Source organism: Onychomys torridus, chromosome 20 (genome assembly GCF_903995425.1).
Source record: "Onychomys torridus chromosome 20, mOncTor1.1, whole genome shotgun sequence".
Classification (NCBI taxonomy): domain Eukaryota; kingdom Metazoa; phylum Chordata; class Mammalia; order Rodentia; family Cricetidae; genus Onychomys; species Onychomys torridus.
The window spans coordinates 26419811-26437733 of record NC_050462.1 but is presented as its reverse complement, the minus strand read 5'-3'; the positions used below and the strand labels follow the sequence as shown (position 1 = coordinate 26437733).

Genomic DNA, 17923 nt, shown 5'->3' with positions numbered 1-17923 from the left:
AAACGAATCACTTCTTTTCACACCTGGCTCCCCCCCCCCCTTTTGTTTGGGATCTCCTGACTTATTGGCATGTTCTGGCTTCTCATAAAATCTCCTAAAAATTAATATATGGCATGTGCCTGCCATGTTCTCTCTGATATGTTTACTGTCTCTCATTGATATGCCCAGACTTACTATTAGTTTCCAAAGTTTGCAGTGAGCAAGGCTGGAATGTTGACACTCTCAGAAAGTAGACTGCAGTACGTTTTAGTAAAAACTGATTTTCATAACACACTCTTCAGCACATGCCTTTGAATGCTATTTTACTATTATCTTGTTTTGAAATGGCTATAATTTGTGACAACCAAAAACTTACATTTTAGTGTATTTCAAAAGAATGTAAGGTTCTGAGTCTACTGAAAAATTCACTTCAATAAAATAATTGCTGTTTTTTTAATATGATAAAAAATACCTATCTTATTCTAGTTTTAGTAATGAAAACATTTTAATTTTTTTTACTTTTTATTGTCTTATTCATAGTTATATCAGTTCCTCTTTCCCTTTACTCCCTTTAACCACTCTCTTATATTTCTCTTCTTTTTCCATATATATATATATATATATATATATATATATATTATGTTCATAAATATAATCATATTCATATATATTTCAGAAATTGTTTAGTGTTGCTTATGTCTATATGAATTCAGGGCTTACCATTTAGTATTGGTTAAACAATTAGAGGACTAAATAAAAATTTTTAAATGTATTAAATTAGTGTACATAAAATCAGGAGACAGTCTATGAAAATGACTGTCAGAAATATTTTAGAATAGTCTGTTCTTTCCACTCTTTGTACAAGAAAATGGAGCTGTCAAGTAGTTTTTATAAATTTAAAAGGACATTAATTTTTGCAGATCCCGGTACATGAAATAGCCTTCTGTGCCTACTTAGTAATAAGATCTATTTTAAAAACTGATTAATCTTTGAAAGCCTAGCAAGGATCTGGAGAATTGAGAAGCTTGGTGGAAGTTCATAGTGTTCTCATGAAAATTGTGACTGAAAAGTTCTAGTTCGGGGTTAGTGAGACAATGTGAACAGGAGCTATCATGTTCTTTCTCTTACTTCTGGGGACAGTGTCTGTGTGAAAGACATTGACTCTCAGACTCCATTCTTTCATTTGTAGCAAACATTTAAGTTTGTTAATTAATCTAATAACATACCTGGGAGTATGGGAATCTATTCTCAAAACACTGCCAGGAAAGCCTGGGGCAGAGGCTTTGTGTGTTTCTCCCAGGAAAGCATATTCTGGTCAAGTACAACGTTTTCCAAGTTAGCTATTATGTTTGTGATTTTTAAGGATGACTCCAAGGTAATCAAATATATTTTCATGTAGTGCTATGTCCTCTCCAAAGACCCCTGGCGATTTTAGTTTCTCCTAGTATTAAATAACTTTTATGGTTAAATAGTTACTATATCTCTGAGTATATCCAGGGAAGACGAATCTCTACAACCCTGTCTGAGGGCATTTCAGTGGCAGAGGAACTGAAAAAGCATCCTCCTCTTCCAACTATGGAGAACAACAGTTCCCACGGAAACACATGGAGGAGGATTGATCTGAAATACTTTTTTCTAGCATTAAAATAATTTTTAAAATTTCATCCTTTCCCCTTTGCTTTATTCCCTCCAACTTTTCTTATGTACACACCTTCTAACTTCTCTCACATTCCTCCCTTGAAATCTCAAATTCATGGCAACCCTCTCTATGATTATTATTGTTACACACACACACACACACACACACTTAAATATATAAATGTAATTTATTGAGTCTGTTTATTGTTGCTTATATGTAGAATTTTTAAAAACATAACTTTAAAGCTGAGTATGTTACCTCATGGACTTAATAAGATCTTATAAATTTATTTACACATATAGAAAAATTGCCATACTTGGAACAACAATAACAGACATTTATCAAGATAGTCATGTTTTCAGGTGTACTCCTGTCTTATGTCCTTAAGGCAAGTTTATTATGAATGGTTCATTGTCTTCTTGTGGAGGCAACGCACAAACAGGGCTTTCATTGTCCTCCCCATAAGATTTTGTTCAACTTCTTTTTCTCAGATATTGTCAAAATGTATTTTGATGCTTTTCTTTTAAATTGTCCATCTAAAACCATTACTTACCATGAAAATATTATTAGTAGAGCAATCTAGAAATCTTCCTCTTTTCCTTTATAGTGCATATTAAATGGTTGAAAACCATAAATTCAATGTTATAATAAATTTTATTTAGTGTTGACATGTCTCTAGAAAACTACTTTGTATCTTACAAACTAAAAATTTATCTAAGTAGATAGAATGAAATACTTTGATATTATATTCCAGGGAACTATGTGATTTATTCATAAATTAACCTTGCAACTTAAAATAACAATCAATAATTTCCTAAGTATTTAAAAATGTTCCCCCTTTAAAGATAGAAAAGCGAAGCAGTTAAATGTTAAATGGGAAAAAGTACGATGTGGAAGTTTGATATTTATCATCACCATACTTGGTAGGCAACAAAGTAGCTGAATAATATTTTAAATGAAAATCATTTGAGTAGATTATATCAGCAGTTTACAAAGCTAGGTTGTAGAGGCTTGGGGCACCAATGAACACGTTGTTGATAAAAAAAAAAATAACTCTCGTTAGCTAAGGAAAATAGCCATTCTCATTCATAAAATCAAAATTACATAATCTAGCCTACCAAATCAACATGCCACTTACTAGGGGTATGTAATTTTATCATGACTGGCAACAGACTATAGTAACCACCAAAAAAAAAAAAAAAAAATCAGGCAGTGAGTTATCTCTGTATTTTCAACATACGGACTATAAAAGTAAAAAAGATTATAAAAAATGTGAAGCTATTTGGAACATTTTGAGACTAGAAACTGAAATCGTGGCAGAATATGCTGGCTTACAGACTACACAGCATGTCTGTAACAGGAGCCTTTAGATAGTGTAGACAGATAAGAAGTGCCTTTCTTAAGCACTCATTTGACATGTACCATTCTCTGCATTTGTAGAAGTTAACAGCTGTGCGCATGGAAACACAATCCTGGAGTGCAGAGAAGGGATGCAGTAATGATTTGTGTATCCAATCAGGACTTTGTGAGGTCACACATTGGATTTCTAAACCAAAGGATCTTGTGTTTATTGAGTATTCTGAGAGTTTTGAAAAGAGAAAGCAGTGTCAATATGGCTTTGTGAGAGAAAATAATAAAACACCAACACACACCACCACGTGGCACATCCCGAATTCTGTTGTGTTTTGTTTTACTCCCATCTTTTCAGCTACTACTACTTTACCAGGTGCTTCTTTTATGTGTGTCCATTAGATGTTGGTGTTCCTTGTGTCCTTCAAACTTTCTTCTTGCTTATTTCTCCCTAAATAATACAATCTATGTCTACAGCTTCCACTGCCATCTTTGCATGAATGACATCTAAAAGTGATAATCAGGTCATGAGTCCTCTCAGATCCCTGGATACAACTCCTCTACTTAGGTGTCTTCAAGGTATCAGAAGAGAACGTCTCCGAGGCAATATATGCTGTTTTTTTCTTAAGCCTAACAATTTCTAGCTTAAAAGAAAACCCAAAACAAAATACAAAACAACGCAACGCCCCCCCCCCGAAAAAAACAAACTCAAATCGTCATCCAAGTTCAAAACCATAGGGTTTTTCTTAATACCTCTAGTAATTCATGCCACAGACCCAAAATACTGTCATACGTTGTGTGCTTTGCTTCTTAATATGACATTTTAAATCTACTACTCCAGCATTAGTATACTATAAGGCCCTCAGAATGTTACCCTGTCTAAACTGAAACCTCCCGACCTCAATAATTTGCTGTTCGCCATACTGAAATCAAAGTAAGTCTGTGTTTCTTGGAACCTATTCCTAAGTATAAAAATAAACAAATCTGAAAATAGAAACAATATTGTCATAATTTTATGGGCCTGTGAAAGGAAATTTGAGTAGAGCAAAAGGATTAATGTTACTAAGGGTTCATGGAAATAGAGTGTGGATCAAACAGGGCACTTTAAAATAAGCTATTCTGTGTATTGTACAGTGGTGACACATGTCATAAATTGTCAGAGCCTATAGATTATAACAGAGATGCACAAGTGTGTAGACTATGGAATCAAGTAATGGCAATTTCCAATGTTAGTTTTTTATTCATAACAAATATGCCACTTTTGTGCAGGTGAGTCAGGAAGGCTGTGTATACATCAGAGCATGATCTATGTGGGAATTTTCTACTTTCTGCTTAACTTATTGTAATTCTATGCCTACTCTAAATATATACCTTAAAATTTCACTCTGACTTTACATTTCTTCTTCCTGAAATTGCTGCACTTTTTTCAGCACAGCTAAAATAAAAATTGAATTAAATCCCCCAAAGAGCTCCCATTCAGGAAGTAGCAGCTTCTCTGCTACCATCGTTATTTTCTGCTCTCTGCTTTCCAGCCTCACTCACTTCTCTCTGATCTGAATTGATCTTGAATAGTTTTATTGATATTTTCCCTTGCCCCCTCTTCTGTGCCTGATAAATGTCTATCCATATCTTCTTATTGTCTTATGCTAAGAGAAACTGCCTTTGAGGTCCATATCCTTGGGTGACATTAGCAACCTTCAGTGTTACCTTGCATTTACATAATCCATTTCCTTGGATACCTTATCCCTTTTATAGATACATGGTAATAAAAATTAAACATTCATGACTTATTAATATCTTTCTTCTCTGGTAGACTAAGAGCCATGAAATACTTGTCTTATGGATTTTTATTGCTGGGATGAAACACCATAACCAAAAGGCAAATTGGAGAGGAGTGAGTTTCTTTGGCTTACACTTCAGCATTGCTGTTCATCACTGAAGGAAGTCAGAACAGGAACTCAAACATAGCAGGATCCTAGAGGCAGGAGCTGATGCAGAAGCTGCTTATTGGCTTGCTTTCCATGGTTTGCTCAGCCTGCTTTCTCATAGAACCCAGGACCACCAGCCCAGGGAGGGATGGCTCCACCCACTATGGCTTGGGATCTACCCCACTGATCACTAAAAGAGAAAATGCTTTATAGCTGGATCTCAAGGATGAATTTCCTTAGCAGAGGCTCCTTCTTCTGATGAAAGTTGACACACAAAATCACCCAGTACAACTGACTCCTTGTTAACTTGACATTAAAATACACCACTATTGAGCCATAACCATTCCTTTATTATTCATCTCCAAGATCTCAAATAACTTTAAAGGTCCCAAAGTCTTTACAAATTCAAACACATAAAAATTTCAGTTCCTTTAAGATAGCCAATATTTTTTTTAAATAAAAGTTTATTTTTTTTTAAATTTTACATATCAAATACAGTTCCCTCTCCCTCCCCTCCTCTTGCTTCCCCCACTCACTTTCTCTCAACTCCAGCCACCTCATCCACTCCTCATGGGACTCAACAAAGTCTGGCCTATCAAGTTGAGGCAGGACCAAGATCCCCCCTCCTGTATCAAGGCTGAGCAAGGTATCCCTCCACAGGAAATGGGATCCAAAAAGGCAGTTTGTGCACTAGGGATAAATCCTGATCCCACTACCAGGGGCCCCATAAACTGCCCAAGCTACACAACTGTCACCCACAGAAAATGACCCAGTACAATACTCTATGCATTTTTGCTCTTCCCTGAGCCTGTTACAGTAGCCTGTAGTTTAGAAAGCATCCAGTATTTCTCAAATGAATGAATAGAAGGTGAAAAGCTCTGGAGAATGAGCTTTGTATCAAGATTATTGACTATTCTCTCTTATACATTTGGAAGTACTCAAATATACATCAGTCTCAAAGGAGGCCTTTTGCACATACATTTTTTTAAGTCCAACGTAAGCAGATAATTTAACCATAGGCATCTATATTTCCTATGGTAAAAAGACTATGATCCTAGAGAAATAACTATTTTGTTCTGTATGACCTACAGAGCTTAGGGTGAGCACTATAGAAATTATTCCCTACAGTGGTGATAACCTGATACCAGGGATTCTGTTGATGGCAAATCTCCCCTAAGTGCTGGAAAAAAGCTCTGGAGGTGGAAGGATCCACCCACTGAGTAGAATGCTCCATTATTCCTCAAAAATAAATTCACTTCTTCATCTTGGGGCATCCTTGGATCCCTCTGAAAGGTACACTTAATAAGTAGACAGCTCTGATATCCAGTCAAATACCCAAAAGGCTTCCTGTTAGAGAAGGCCTATGTTCTCTGTTTACTTATGATACTCACAACACAACACATTTTCTTTGACTTCATTAATAAGCAATTAAGATGAAGAAACAATTCCTTTACTTTCCAAGTAACCCAAGCAATTTATCTTTGTTACTGTCAGCCCTTAGTAACTACCATGGGGATCCTAACTGCTTGCTTCAGATGAAATGATGTAACCCTGTAGGAAATTCCAGGAAAGCAGCTATGGATTTCATGATTTTCCTATTTTATATATTAAGATTATATGCATCTATATTCTAATAATATATATTCTAAAGACATGGCTTTTCTTGTTACAGTCGGTCCTTTCCCATGGCACTGTGGCTGACTGTGCTGTGGTTGGCAAGGAAGACCCTTTGAAAGGTCATGTTCCCTTAGCACTCTGCGTGTTGAAAAAAGGTGAGCCATCTTTGTCTTCCCTGACCATTTGGGTCGGAATGATTGGCATTAATTTGGTTCTTATGCGCTCATTTATTCCCTAGATATAAATGCAACAGAAGAACAAGTTTTGGAAGAAATTGTGAAACATGTTAGGCAGAGCATTGGCCCTGTGGCTGCTTTTCGAAATGCAGTTTTTGTCAAACAGTTACCCAAAACGAGGTCTGGCAAAATTCCACGGTCTACACTGTCTGCCTTGGTCAATGGCAAGCCATATAAGGTAAGTAATTCAGAATCTATAATGCTGAATCCTTAAGTGATTTTCACCGTGTGTTTTGGCATAAGCAAATTTCTATTAAATTAAGGTTTTCAATCATGAATTCTATCTTCATTCTCTGTAAGAATGAGAGTTTGCGAAAGAAATATGGGTTAAAGTCATATGCTTTGCTTATAGGAACTGATGTGTGAACTTTGCTTTTAGCAATTTTGTAAATTTCAAACAGACTTTCAGAAATTCATTCCTTTGAACTAAATGCATATATTGCTTCACTATAATCACTAATGACCATCCATGAGGAGAAATTGAAGTGTTTGAGAAGTCTAAAATGCTCTAATACATCAGTGCTAATTATTTCTACTATTAAGAGAGACAATTGTCTTAGGAAACTTTAGATTGATTCAAGTACATACATGTTTTGATGTCAATGCATGTTACTATATTTCATTATATATGCTTTATAATTTTTTTTGAGCTGAGGATCGAACCTAGGGCCTTGTGTTTGCTAGGCAAGCACTCTACCACTGAACTAAATCCCCAACCCTGCTTTATAATTTCATTAAAAATTTAATACAATATTAAGAATAATTTGGGTGAATTTTAGAATAGACAAACAAAAATTCCAGAGACTATGTGGAAATACCAACAATTTTGCTAACCATATTATTTCCTTTACTATTACAAAAGATAAATTTTTAAGTATTGGGCCTGAAGATTCCTACTTTACATATTTTTTGTCTGTGTTTTATGAAATCATGGGGATATGCATCATGTGGCCTGTAAAGTCAGGCAAATCTGGAACACAACACTGACCTCTGCTATGTAAGGTATTTGAAGCCAAGCTATACTACATAAGACCCCATCTCAAGAAAAAAATCAAAACAAAACAGCACAAACAGATGAGTGCCATAACAAAGCATGTACTGTTTTTGTACAAAAAGTCTAGAGAAGTTCGAGAGAAGATGACCTTTTGACATTGTCCATTTCTTTCCAGGTAACTCCTACTATCGAGGACCCCAGCATTTTTGGCCACATAGAAGAAGTTCTGAGACAGGCCTTGTGATTTTTTATTTACTATCTCCAGTCAATCTGTCTTAACTTTCTAGCTGGATTTAAGTTGTTTGTTTTCTATAAATAAGCAGCTGAAAAGAACTCCTTCTCATCTCAAATGTGAGCCGTAGGGTTAAATCAGTCTAGTAGCCTGTGAAAGAGGCTATATTTTGTGTTACATCATATGAGCCAGTTCGCACTGTTACCTCTCTCCTGTAACATGAATCATTTTATTCTATTTTGCATATGTCTTTGGCGTATTATTTTATAAATTCATGTGCCTTACAAACACATTTTAATTGGAAGTATGTGTAATATAAACACACTTCCGGGAGATAAGAATCAGCCACAGTTTGATCAAAATCTAAACTCAAATCAAAACAGAATATAATTTAAAACGTTATTATGGAAACTCAGATGTTGTTGAATGTTTTTGAAGATGACTTCCTTGTTTTTAGGTAATCATTCAGACAGAATAAGTTGCCTAGCAACACAGGGCCCCTGGATGGAGTACCATTTCTATGTTGTCTGTTACTGGGTAAGGGGAGGCTTGTGTCTGGCAGAGAAACTAGAGACCTTACCAGCAAATCTTTTGTGGAGATGAAGGCTCCTCGAATCCCCTGCCATAGTTGATTGTGTGCATCTTGATGCCTTCATCTTCCAATGGCATCAAGGAAATGACACACGAATTGAATGGACTGAGAAAAAGGATGATATAAAGAGAAATTTGGAAGTTTTCATCTTATTCTAAAAAAATCAAGAGACTTTCTGGGCAATATCAACGCATCCCCCATTCTCTTTTATTTATTTATTTTATTTTTTAGTTTTATTCCTCTTCTTCTTCTTTTTTTCTGGACCAGGTCACATGTTTCCTAGGTTAGCCTCACATTTGCTATGTAAGTGTGGCTGACTTTGAAATCCTGGTCTTCTTGCCTCTAACTCCTGGTTGCTGAGCTTAGAGGCATGTACTTCCATACTTCGCTCCACATTAGAATTTCTTTTTTCTTATTGATTGAACCCAGAGCCTGGTGCATGTTAGGCAAACACTCTTCCACTGACCTATGCTCTAGGAGATCAAAGAATTTATGGTGGAATATTGAACCACCTGTACTGACAAGTGATTTTACAAACAATAGGGAGCCTTAAATACTGGCAATCATGGGTTCCATCAAGGAGAAAGCCATATCAGGCCCCAGAGAAATACGGCTCAAGAGAGAGACTGTACTACATTTCAAGAGCCTCTGGGTTTCAAGAGAACCCCAAATATCCACTTTTATTACTTTAAATTAATGTTAATTCATTTAAATATTATACTCTAACATATATTTCCATCTGTGTGTCTATAAAATGATTGAGCCTTTTCAAAAAATTGAAAATGAGCCTTTAATATGGTTATAGAAATATATCCATTAACTAGAATAGAAAGTCCATAGTTAACTAGCTTAGAGCTCTACATGTATTATTCATCAGAGCATATATTTAAATCTAAAAAGCATACTGTGTTCATTCAATCATTGAGAGTCCTCAGAATAATTTCTCAATTCTTCAGTTTTTGAGAAACACTATAAAGAGCACAAGGTCCTAACAGAATAGTCAAATTGCATGAAATACAGGTAAAAAGTAACAGATTAATTTACTTGTCATAAAAATTATGTGTATCTTCTATAAAAGCTCTCTTTTTTTTGGCCTCTTTGGACTGCTGCTTAGATAATAAATGGCTTTTCAAATGAAACATTTACTGATTAAACTACCTTCTTCATTGGTAAATATGAAGGCAATATCTTTATCATCTCTAATATTTTGGTTGCTTGAATTAAACAAACTGGATAGGTATTTTATAACTGGAAGCTGTTGAGTTCATTGAATTTTCCATTGTATGTGTAAATTGTATACATTATCAAAACTGAAGAGGTTACAAATCAATAGTTTTTAATATGTCAGCATTATAATACTGTTCATTATTTTTCCCCACATGAGTCAGATATTTTAACTGAATTCAACATTTTTTGTTTGCAAATTATAAACTGAGGCAGATTTAAGGATTGAGTAAAGATTTCATCTTTGGACCATTTGTAGAGATTCCTCTTTATCAGATCTGAAGGGGCAACTCAGCAAACAGGCCTGGATTATTTTCTGGTTGTGGGAATCTTGAAAAAACAAAACAAAACAAACAAAAAACCAAAAACAAAACCAAGTGTATCACACTTCAGAAGGAGCTGTTTCTTCTATTTCAGTGAGGAAATTCATGTCCACTATAGACCAGAGACAGGGATTACATTCATGTGGCTATATAACTTAGTCATCGGACTGCTTAAAATTGGGGGAGAAAAATTAAATAACTTCCTATTTTAAATCTCACCATCTTTTTTTTCCCCCAAATTGCATGCAAAGTATTTTGAACTGAATGTGTGATTAATAGCAATAATACAATCTCAGAATGTGATACTTAAATTTATGTAAATGGATTCTGTGTGATCTTATATTTTATGAAATTTTTAAATTTGTAAGACATTTGAGAAATGAAAATAAAAGTGCTTTTAATACTTAAAAGTGTGCCAATTTATTTTCCCCATAAAAATACACTAAATAGATATAAATGAAACTGTTTTACACGTCAAAAGGAAGGTTTATTGATATAAAATTGTATTTGAAAGGGCTTGATCCAAATGTTGGTGGTCAAAAGGAAAACAAAAAACAAACAAAACAACAACAAAAACCCACCCTGAAATACAAGCTCAATCCATGAAACTGATTTTCAAATCTGACTACAGTATTCTTGTACATTAAAGTGTATCTTACATTTTCTCAAGGCGAGTAGTTGGATACTTTGTATTACCCTGTAGGACCCAGTACATATCACCAGTAATTTTTTAATGTAATTTCCAAAAAGAAGAAACTGATTTTGATGACTGAGTGGTTGTTATAGCTGAATATGGAATGTCCCCCAAAACTTGTGCACTGAGTGCCTGGTAAGGGTGATGATGATGGGAAACACTTAGGTCACTGGTGTGTGCCTCTCCCCAACCCCATCATCTTTTTCTATTTTCTGTGGCCAGGAGGCAAGCAGGTTTCTCTAGTGCATGCTTCCTGCCAAGGCACTCCGCCCCGCTTGATTGCCCAAAGCATGCGGACTTGCTGGTTCTTGAGCTGGATCATCCAAAAAATATCAGCGGAAATACCCTTTTCTTCTTTATAAATTAGTTATCGGCAGTATTTCCCTACAGCTTTGCAAACCTGGTTGCCGTACTGGCCTATAAATATCAATACCAATCTTTCTAGCATATGAGCACCACGGTTTCTCTCGTATGTCATTTAGATGACTTTGCTCTCATCATCAGCTGCTTTTAGCAAGTCCTTTCACATTGGTATTACTCAAGCAAAAAAAATTTTTTTTAAATTCAAAACACTTTCCATAAGCTAGTTTAGACCTCCCTCTAGTGGCAGCCTCGATTTTGAATGAAACAGCCTTGGAAATCACTGAATGATTTTCTTTGTAATTCGTGCAGATCGCTAAATATTACGCTACTAGAAAACAAAGCTTAAGCAGAAAACTGGAAGCATTTTTTTTTTATTGACAATGGAGAGGTTTTTCTTGTACCATTACCTTTTGAATGAATCTGTTCAACAAAAATAGACATCCAAACAAAGGTACGTGCAAATATCACAAATTAAAGTACAAAAAAAAAAAAAAAAGAAAAAAAAAAAGAATTTACTAATGACAGGTCTTGCATAATAAGACCAAGCAGCAAGAAAACAGCAGTTAGATCCATGGTATTGTTAAATAGGTTTCACTTTGAAATCTCCCATATAAACAAGGAATAAACAACAGTGACAGACACCACCAAATAAAGCCACAAGGAAGAGATTAGTCACTCTTCTCTACTTTTATACACTATATATGTCAATCATTCTGTCTTTATTTCCTCTGATGAAAATGAATTCAGGGAAGTCACAAAAAAGGTCATTTCAGCTAAGGGCTTAGGCTTGAATCTGGCTAATGCCCTGTTAACAGTGATCATAAAAACTGGGGGTAGAGAGTTTGCTAAAGGGGTCCGGGGGTCTGTATTTTTTTTCCTAGTGGAGATGGGCCTCATACTCTACAGTGGTTGACACTCACTGTCCAGTGCTGCCTGGCAGTTCACGGTATTTAAATGAACATGTGGTTCTTAAGAAAGGTGTGTGTGTGTGTGTGTGTGTGTGTGTGTGTGTGTGTGTGTGTGTGTTTCATGATCCACAGGCAACAAGATTAGACAACGGTTTTCTTGATATAAATTTTTAAAATCATTGCATTTGATGCTTGTAAACAGTTTGGCTTTGTTTTCTGTTGAAAAGGAGATTGAGGCATCACAGTGCTTTTTATACAGAGAGAGGACATCAGATCCCTGATTGCCTTTAAAGGTCCCGTTCAGGTTAAATCATTCTCTCTCTCTCTCTTTTGACTTTTATTCATTTATTTATTTTACATGATCAGAGGCAGGTGCTCAGCTCTAAGGTTTGACGGACTGGAAGGAGAAGCAAGTTGAAGCATGAAACACGCTTCCAGGAAACGTACTGATTGACTTACAATTCAGAATCCGTAAAAACAGTGGAATGGCAAAGTACAAACGGGACCTGGAATTGTTCAATGTTTGCACTCGAGACTCCATGAACCATATATTTTATTTTTCTTTAAAAAATCATATTTATATCCATTTACAGAAGACTTACACATTTAAAAAGAAATGTTACACAGTAATACATAAATGCCTATTATATTACAACATGAAAAAAACAAGTAGTTCCATCTCATAAAAGCATCAGATGTACAGAGTTTATGACGTGGGTGGTGTTCATATTTCAGATGATTTAAGCGTTTTATTACAATCATAGTAAACTAATCGAACTTATAATCCAATTCCCCCCAAAATCACATGTTCAACGTTTGGTGAGCCGTTTCTTATATTATTTTCTTAGAATCCAGTCTCCATGAAGGCTTACTCCGGTTTTCTTTGTAGGCAGTAGTACACTCTAGGTCGTGTAGACTGAAAAGATGGTGTCTGTAAAAGGAAATGCACAACATGAGTTCACTGGCATCTCCTAGCCCGTGGATCCCACCCTGTTACTCTAGGGAACACTCCCATGCAGCCTGCATAGGTCGGTTCTAAAACCTCAATGGAAAAAATAAAACTGTCTGGGATGTAAGTAACAGTCGATGGTGTGACATTTACCAGTCTCCACTTCTTTTATTACAGAAGTGTTAAGTAGGATTGGTTCAACTTTGGCAAGAGTATGTATGGCTAAAACAGAAACACAGATAGTCACATAAAATGTCAGAATGCTTTCTGAATTTTTGTACTTGCTAACTATTAAATTAGGTTGAATTGACCTCTTCCACAGGATAGCTTTATATTCTAGTTCATATATTTTAGAGTTCTTAAAATGATGCTTTTCTTTAATCACAACAGAACACAAAACATCACATTTTGAAGTTTCTATGTCAGCTGTATGTATTTCACCACAGATGACAGCCGTGATGTCACACAGGCAAATCTCACAGTTACTCTTACTGACACAATACGATCAATAAAAGTGTGTTTGGACTTTAGTGTTCATGACAGTCATTTTAATTTCTCACCAAAATAAAAGTAGAGATTGCCTCTGCTTATCCTGTTCATAAATATTTTTATGCCATTTAAAAGTTAAAAACTAAAAAATATGAACTAGAAGGACATGCAGGGAAAAAAATTGCAAATAATTCAAGAGCGATTCTTCCCATGAGCCTAGAGCTAAGCAGCAAGCAAAACTGAACATATTAGTCATTTATAAGCTGATGAATTATTAAATTTCTAAGAAAACTATTATGTGTTGAATCTATTATCAACAGTATTGTGGAAAGTCTCTTACCAATATAATTATATATTGTAAGCTATGCCTTATGAGACCAAATAATATATCACAATAAAAAATTTATATTAGAGTAGCTTTTTGTGAAATTAAATAATGTTTTTTGTTTTCTGTTCCATCAGTTAGTGACCCAGGTAAGGCAACATGTCAGTTTCTATGTTATTCTCCCAAGACAACAATATGTTGTGCAGAGATCCTGATTTAAGACAATAAATAAACAGCAAGAGGCAAATTGCTGCTCTGTCTTTCTGCATCCTTATCCCATCCCTTGGTACACATACTGTGTTTAAAAATATTCTTTCCCAAATATCAACTCATTGAAAACTACAGAGTAGTTTGGTACACCCAAATTTTAGGTTAAAGTAATTTCCAAAAATTTGAAATTCCTAAATCTAGGAAACCAGTTTTACTCATAAGAAAGTTTTAAAAGAAACTTCTTTGTTACATAGATAAAGCAATATCTTCCACTGATTAGTAATTCCTTACAAATGCCTTCTCTTACAAATGACTTGTATCTTATGTGTATGTAACAAACTTTTATGCAACTTCTATTCCCAATTCTTCTAATTTTTGTTCCTATGTGATATTTCCCAGATTCTTAAAATTAATACTTGATTTCAGCAAATATAAAGCATAGTGGTGGAGAGTAACACATTAGAAATTCAATACTTTGATTTCCAACTTCGTTGTTAATATTAATCCACATCTAATTTCCTGTCCCTTACACTATTTGACTATAAACTTGCATAAATTCCTATTGTTCTATCTTGGCTTCCTTCTAAGACAGACACTTGAAATCTGTGATTCTTTCAAATGCTGGACTCTTACTAATAAAACTCTACAGTGCTCGGCATAAAATACCTTCTGAAAAAAATATGCTTAGCAGTGCATTCATGTGGAATGACTGAGTCACAGGCCCTCAACAGGCAGGCTGCTAACCCCAGAAGACAGATAAATGATAGGAGAACGTAGATGAAGAGTTACGACGATGTAAAGATTCCATGAGGCGGGTCATCACACCTCTGCACTGCTAGGTCATAGCAAAGGGTATGGAGTATACTGACTAGTCTCTGTCAATTCAATCCCATCTTTCTGTTGGTTGGTTGTGGGTCAGCCAAGAGAAACTACTCACAGCAGGTCAGTGCTGCCTCCTTTGAGTGGCTGGTCAACATGAGTATGTGCGAACAGTGGAGTTGTCTAGCCTCTGCAGTCTTGATGAAGCAACTGCAAATGAGAAGAGAGGCTTTAGAGGTTCTCACGCCATCGAGGAGAGAGATTGATTTTCCCTGCGTAAAGGGATCCTGACCATATTAGCAGACTGTCTTTTCTCAGACATGAGCCTCTCACGTTCCTCTCCTCTAGACCCAGGAGCTGATGAAAATTTACCCGAGTGCAGCTCAGCTGAGCTCTCCAGGCACTGTGTATTCCTCCTTAGATGAAATCTGTAACACAGCGTCTTCCCGGGGTGAGCCTGCTTTTGTTGTAAAGATTATTCTGAGAGAACTCAGTATTATGAAGCGTGGGGTCTTTTTTTCCCCTCTATGTAGTGACAAACTTCTATACTAATTTTAATCATGCTAAATTATTCATGAACCTTGCTAACAAGTTCCAAAATATTAACAGGCTAAAAGAAATGTGGATCAAAGACACTTCATACTCGGATGTATTTTAATTGCCATAACAGCTTGAAAAGAGTTGAAGAGTCTAGATTATTATCTTAATAACAAGGGAAAGACTATTTTTTATTTAATGCCTACCAAACAGAAATGATTTGAGGATTACGATTACTATTTCAAAGTTGTCTCTCCCAAATGACTGTTTTATGTTGTGAAGGGTGGAGCACAGTTTTAAAGTCCACACAAAGAGATGCAATTGGGAAATCACTGTTGGTTTGTTTTTTGTGTGTTAATTCTCTTCTCATGTTTGTGCTTGTTTATTTAAGGCTTTCTGCCTGGTCAGAGACAAAATATATCTGATGAATCTGAATTTAAAGGATAAAACAAAATTGTAGTATTTCAATGTATGAAAGTTCCTGAAGTGGGTAGCCATCCCAGCCTTGGCCTGGAAGTTCCAACCTCCATTGAGGCTTCGGTAATGGACAGGGCCACAAGGCAGGGCTGAGGGAGGAAGCTGAAGACCCAGGGAGAGGAGAGGGCTCTCTCTTGGTTCCAGGACCCTGGACGCTGGGGGTAGACCGAGCAAAGTTCTCCAGAGAACACCGCCGGACTGCGCCATACCTTTTGCCAGACCCTACAACCAATCCCTTCATTTGTAAGTTACCCCACAAAATAAACCTCCCTTTTAACTACGTGCAGTGGCCTTAATAATTCCACCAATAGGGGACAGCACAGTGATTCCCAGTTCAAGTAGGATTTGATTTCAAGTCCAACCTCCATTTTAAATGGATTGTTTAGTTGGGGAATGGAAGAGTAAAGAAACACCAATCATGCATATGTGTTTTTGTTTTTTGGTTTTTTTTCCTAGATGTGGAAATTAGTGGCAATGTTTTTTTTTGGGGGGGGGATGCAAATTATCTTTCAAGTGTATACAAAGTCTCATGGATGTATGCATTGGCAGTTTAAAAATGGTCTTTTTGGTAAAAAGCAAAGTAAAATTCAAGCAGAGCAAACCAACTTAAAAAAAAAAAAGTATCAAGGCCACAAGGGTATGCAAAGTTGAAGAATTATATAGCTTCGGCTAAACAAGCGTTTTACTTTACAAGCAGAAGTGTAAAAACACTGTACCATCCGTTGTCATTTTTCTTGACTGCCCAGATGTTGTGGTTAACCTGAATCCAGCTGGTAATGTCTCTGAGGAGCCAGGCATCATGCTGATTCCGTGGACTTCACGGGGAGGAAACTGCCTTCGCCAGGTCGACCCACGTCTGAAATTCTTGTCATCATTCTGCCAGCACAGAGTCACAATTTGATGTCATGACAACAATTAGGCTGCAGTCCCTACCTCTCTGTGCTCAGGAGCATGGGACAGAGTTGATTTAAATTCAGTCTGTCAAGCACACATAGGAATGCTTTGCTCCATTTTTGAACTCTTTTGTTCTTTCCAGAAGGAGACAGTAAATATGTCAGAAATGTTTCTTAAATATTTCCAGAAGGAGACAGTAAATATGACAGAAATGTTTCTTAAATAAAATTTTAATCTGATTTCAAATCTAAAGTTTTGCAGCTTTAAACCTTCTTGAAATCATAAGATACTAAAGTTTTTTTTAATCTAAATGGAACATTGGATTTATTTAGTTACACTTTGAGCTAGTGGATTTTTCATAATGAGATGATATACTTAGTTGCATTAGTTGCTAAGTAGACTGCAGTTGAGTCAAGTAATCATCAAATATCAGTTTCATGTACACAAAAGGTAGATAGTATGCAAAAAATCTATATTTGAGACATACTGGTTAGCAGGTGATACAATGGGGTATAACCTTAATAAGAAATGATTTGTCAGATTTTAGGTGATTATGAATTAACTGGATTTGTTTTGAAAATCCTTTGCAGCCTAAGCTCCATCTTTTCAATTAGCACCTTTGATTTTCAGGTGATGCTATAAGCAAAAGCTGACTCTAGTTAATAAACATTACATGCTAATGACACTGTTCCTGGTTACCCTCCAGAAATTAATATTAAGACCCCATTGCTGAAAACACCAGATAGATGAATCATAAAACATGGTGAGATCAAGCTGGAATTCTTCTAGAAACTTCATCTCTACTGGCTAACTTTTATAGTTCTATAATGTACTGTACTGATACTGAGAGAGAAAAATAATCATCAGTCAATCTTATGCAGCTGCAATCCCTATGAGTGGCAACTATCAGTGGCCAGACAAAACATGCCACCCCCCTTTCCAATGGTGGCACTAACATTATGGAAGTAACCACACTTTTAGGTTGAATATAAGGCCTGATCCACAAGATAGGTCTCAGACCTAGCACCATTTCCAGGGCCAAGAACATGTGGCTAGACAGAATATAGGCCCTAAGGGGGAACCTACTAATATTACTCTGCTAAAGGGATATAGCACTCGACTGACTCCTAATGACTCATCTTTT

General features: G+C 35.9%; 2 protein-coding genes across 28 annotated transcripts in view; one reads left to right on the top strand and one right to left on the bottom strand.

Moving 5' to 3' along the window:
- Acss3 (acyl-CoA synthetase short chain family member 3) overlaps positions 1-10502 on the top strand; it is a 172797-nt gene extending 162295 nt beyond the window's left edge. For both annotated transcript variants that reach the window (XM_036169452.1, XM_036169451.1), the window contains 3 exons: positions 6569-6668; positions 6752-6927; positions 7919-10502. In XM_036169452.1, coding sequence (XP_036025345.1) covers positions 6569-6668; positions 6752-6927; positions 7919-7987 — 345 coding nt within the window. In that variant the 3' untranslated portion in view covers positions 7988-10502. The remainder of the gene's footprint in view (positions 1-6568; positions 6669-6751; positions 6928-7918) is intronic.
- Positions 10503-10576: 74 nt separating this feature from the next.
- Ppfia2 (PTPRF interacting protein alpha 2) overlaps positions 10577-17923 on the bottom strand; it is a 452499-nt gene continuing 445152 nt past the window's right edge. For 15 of the 26 annotated variants that reach the window (XM_036169422.1, XM_036169425.1, XM_036169427.1 and 12 more), the window contains 3 exons: positions 16602-16761; positions 14990-15081; positions 10577-13010 (listed from right to left, as the gene is read on the bottom strand). In XM_036169422.1, the coding sequence (XP_036025315.1) occupies positions 15023-15081; positions 16602-16761 (219 nt within the window). In that variant the 3' untranslated portion in view covers positions 10577-13010; positions 14990-15022. The remainder of the gene's footprint in view (positions 13011-14989; positions 15082-16601; positions 16762-17923) is intronic. The other 11 variants (XM_036169428.1, XM_036169431.1, XM_036169429.1 and 8 more) reach the window with 1 other exon arrangement.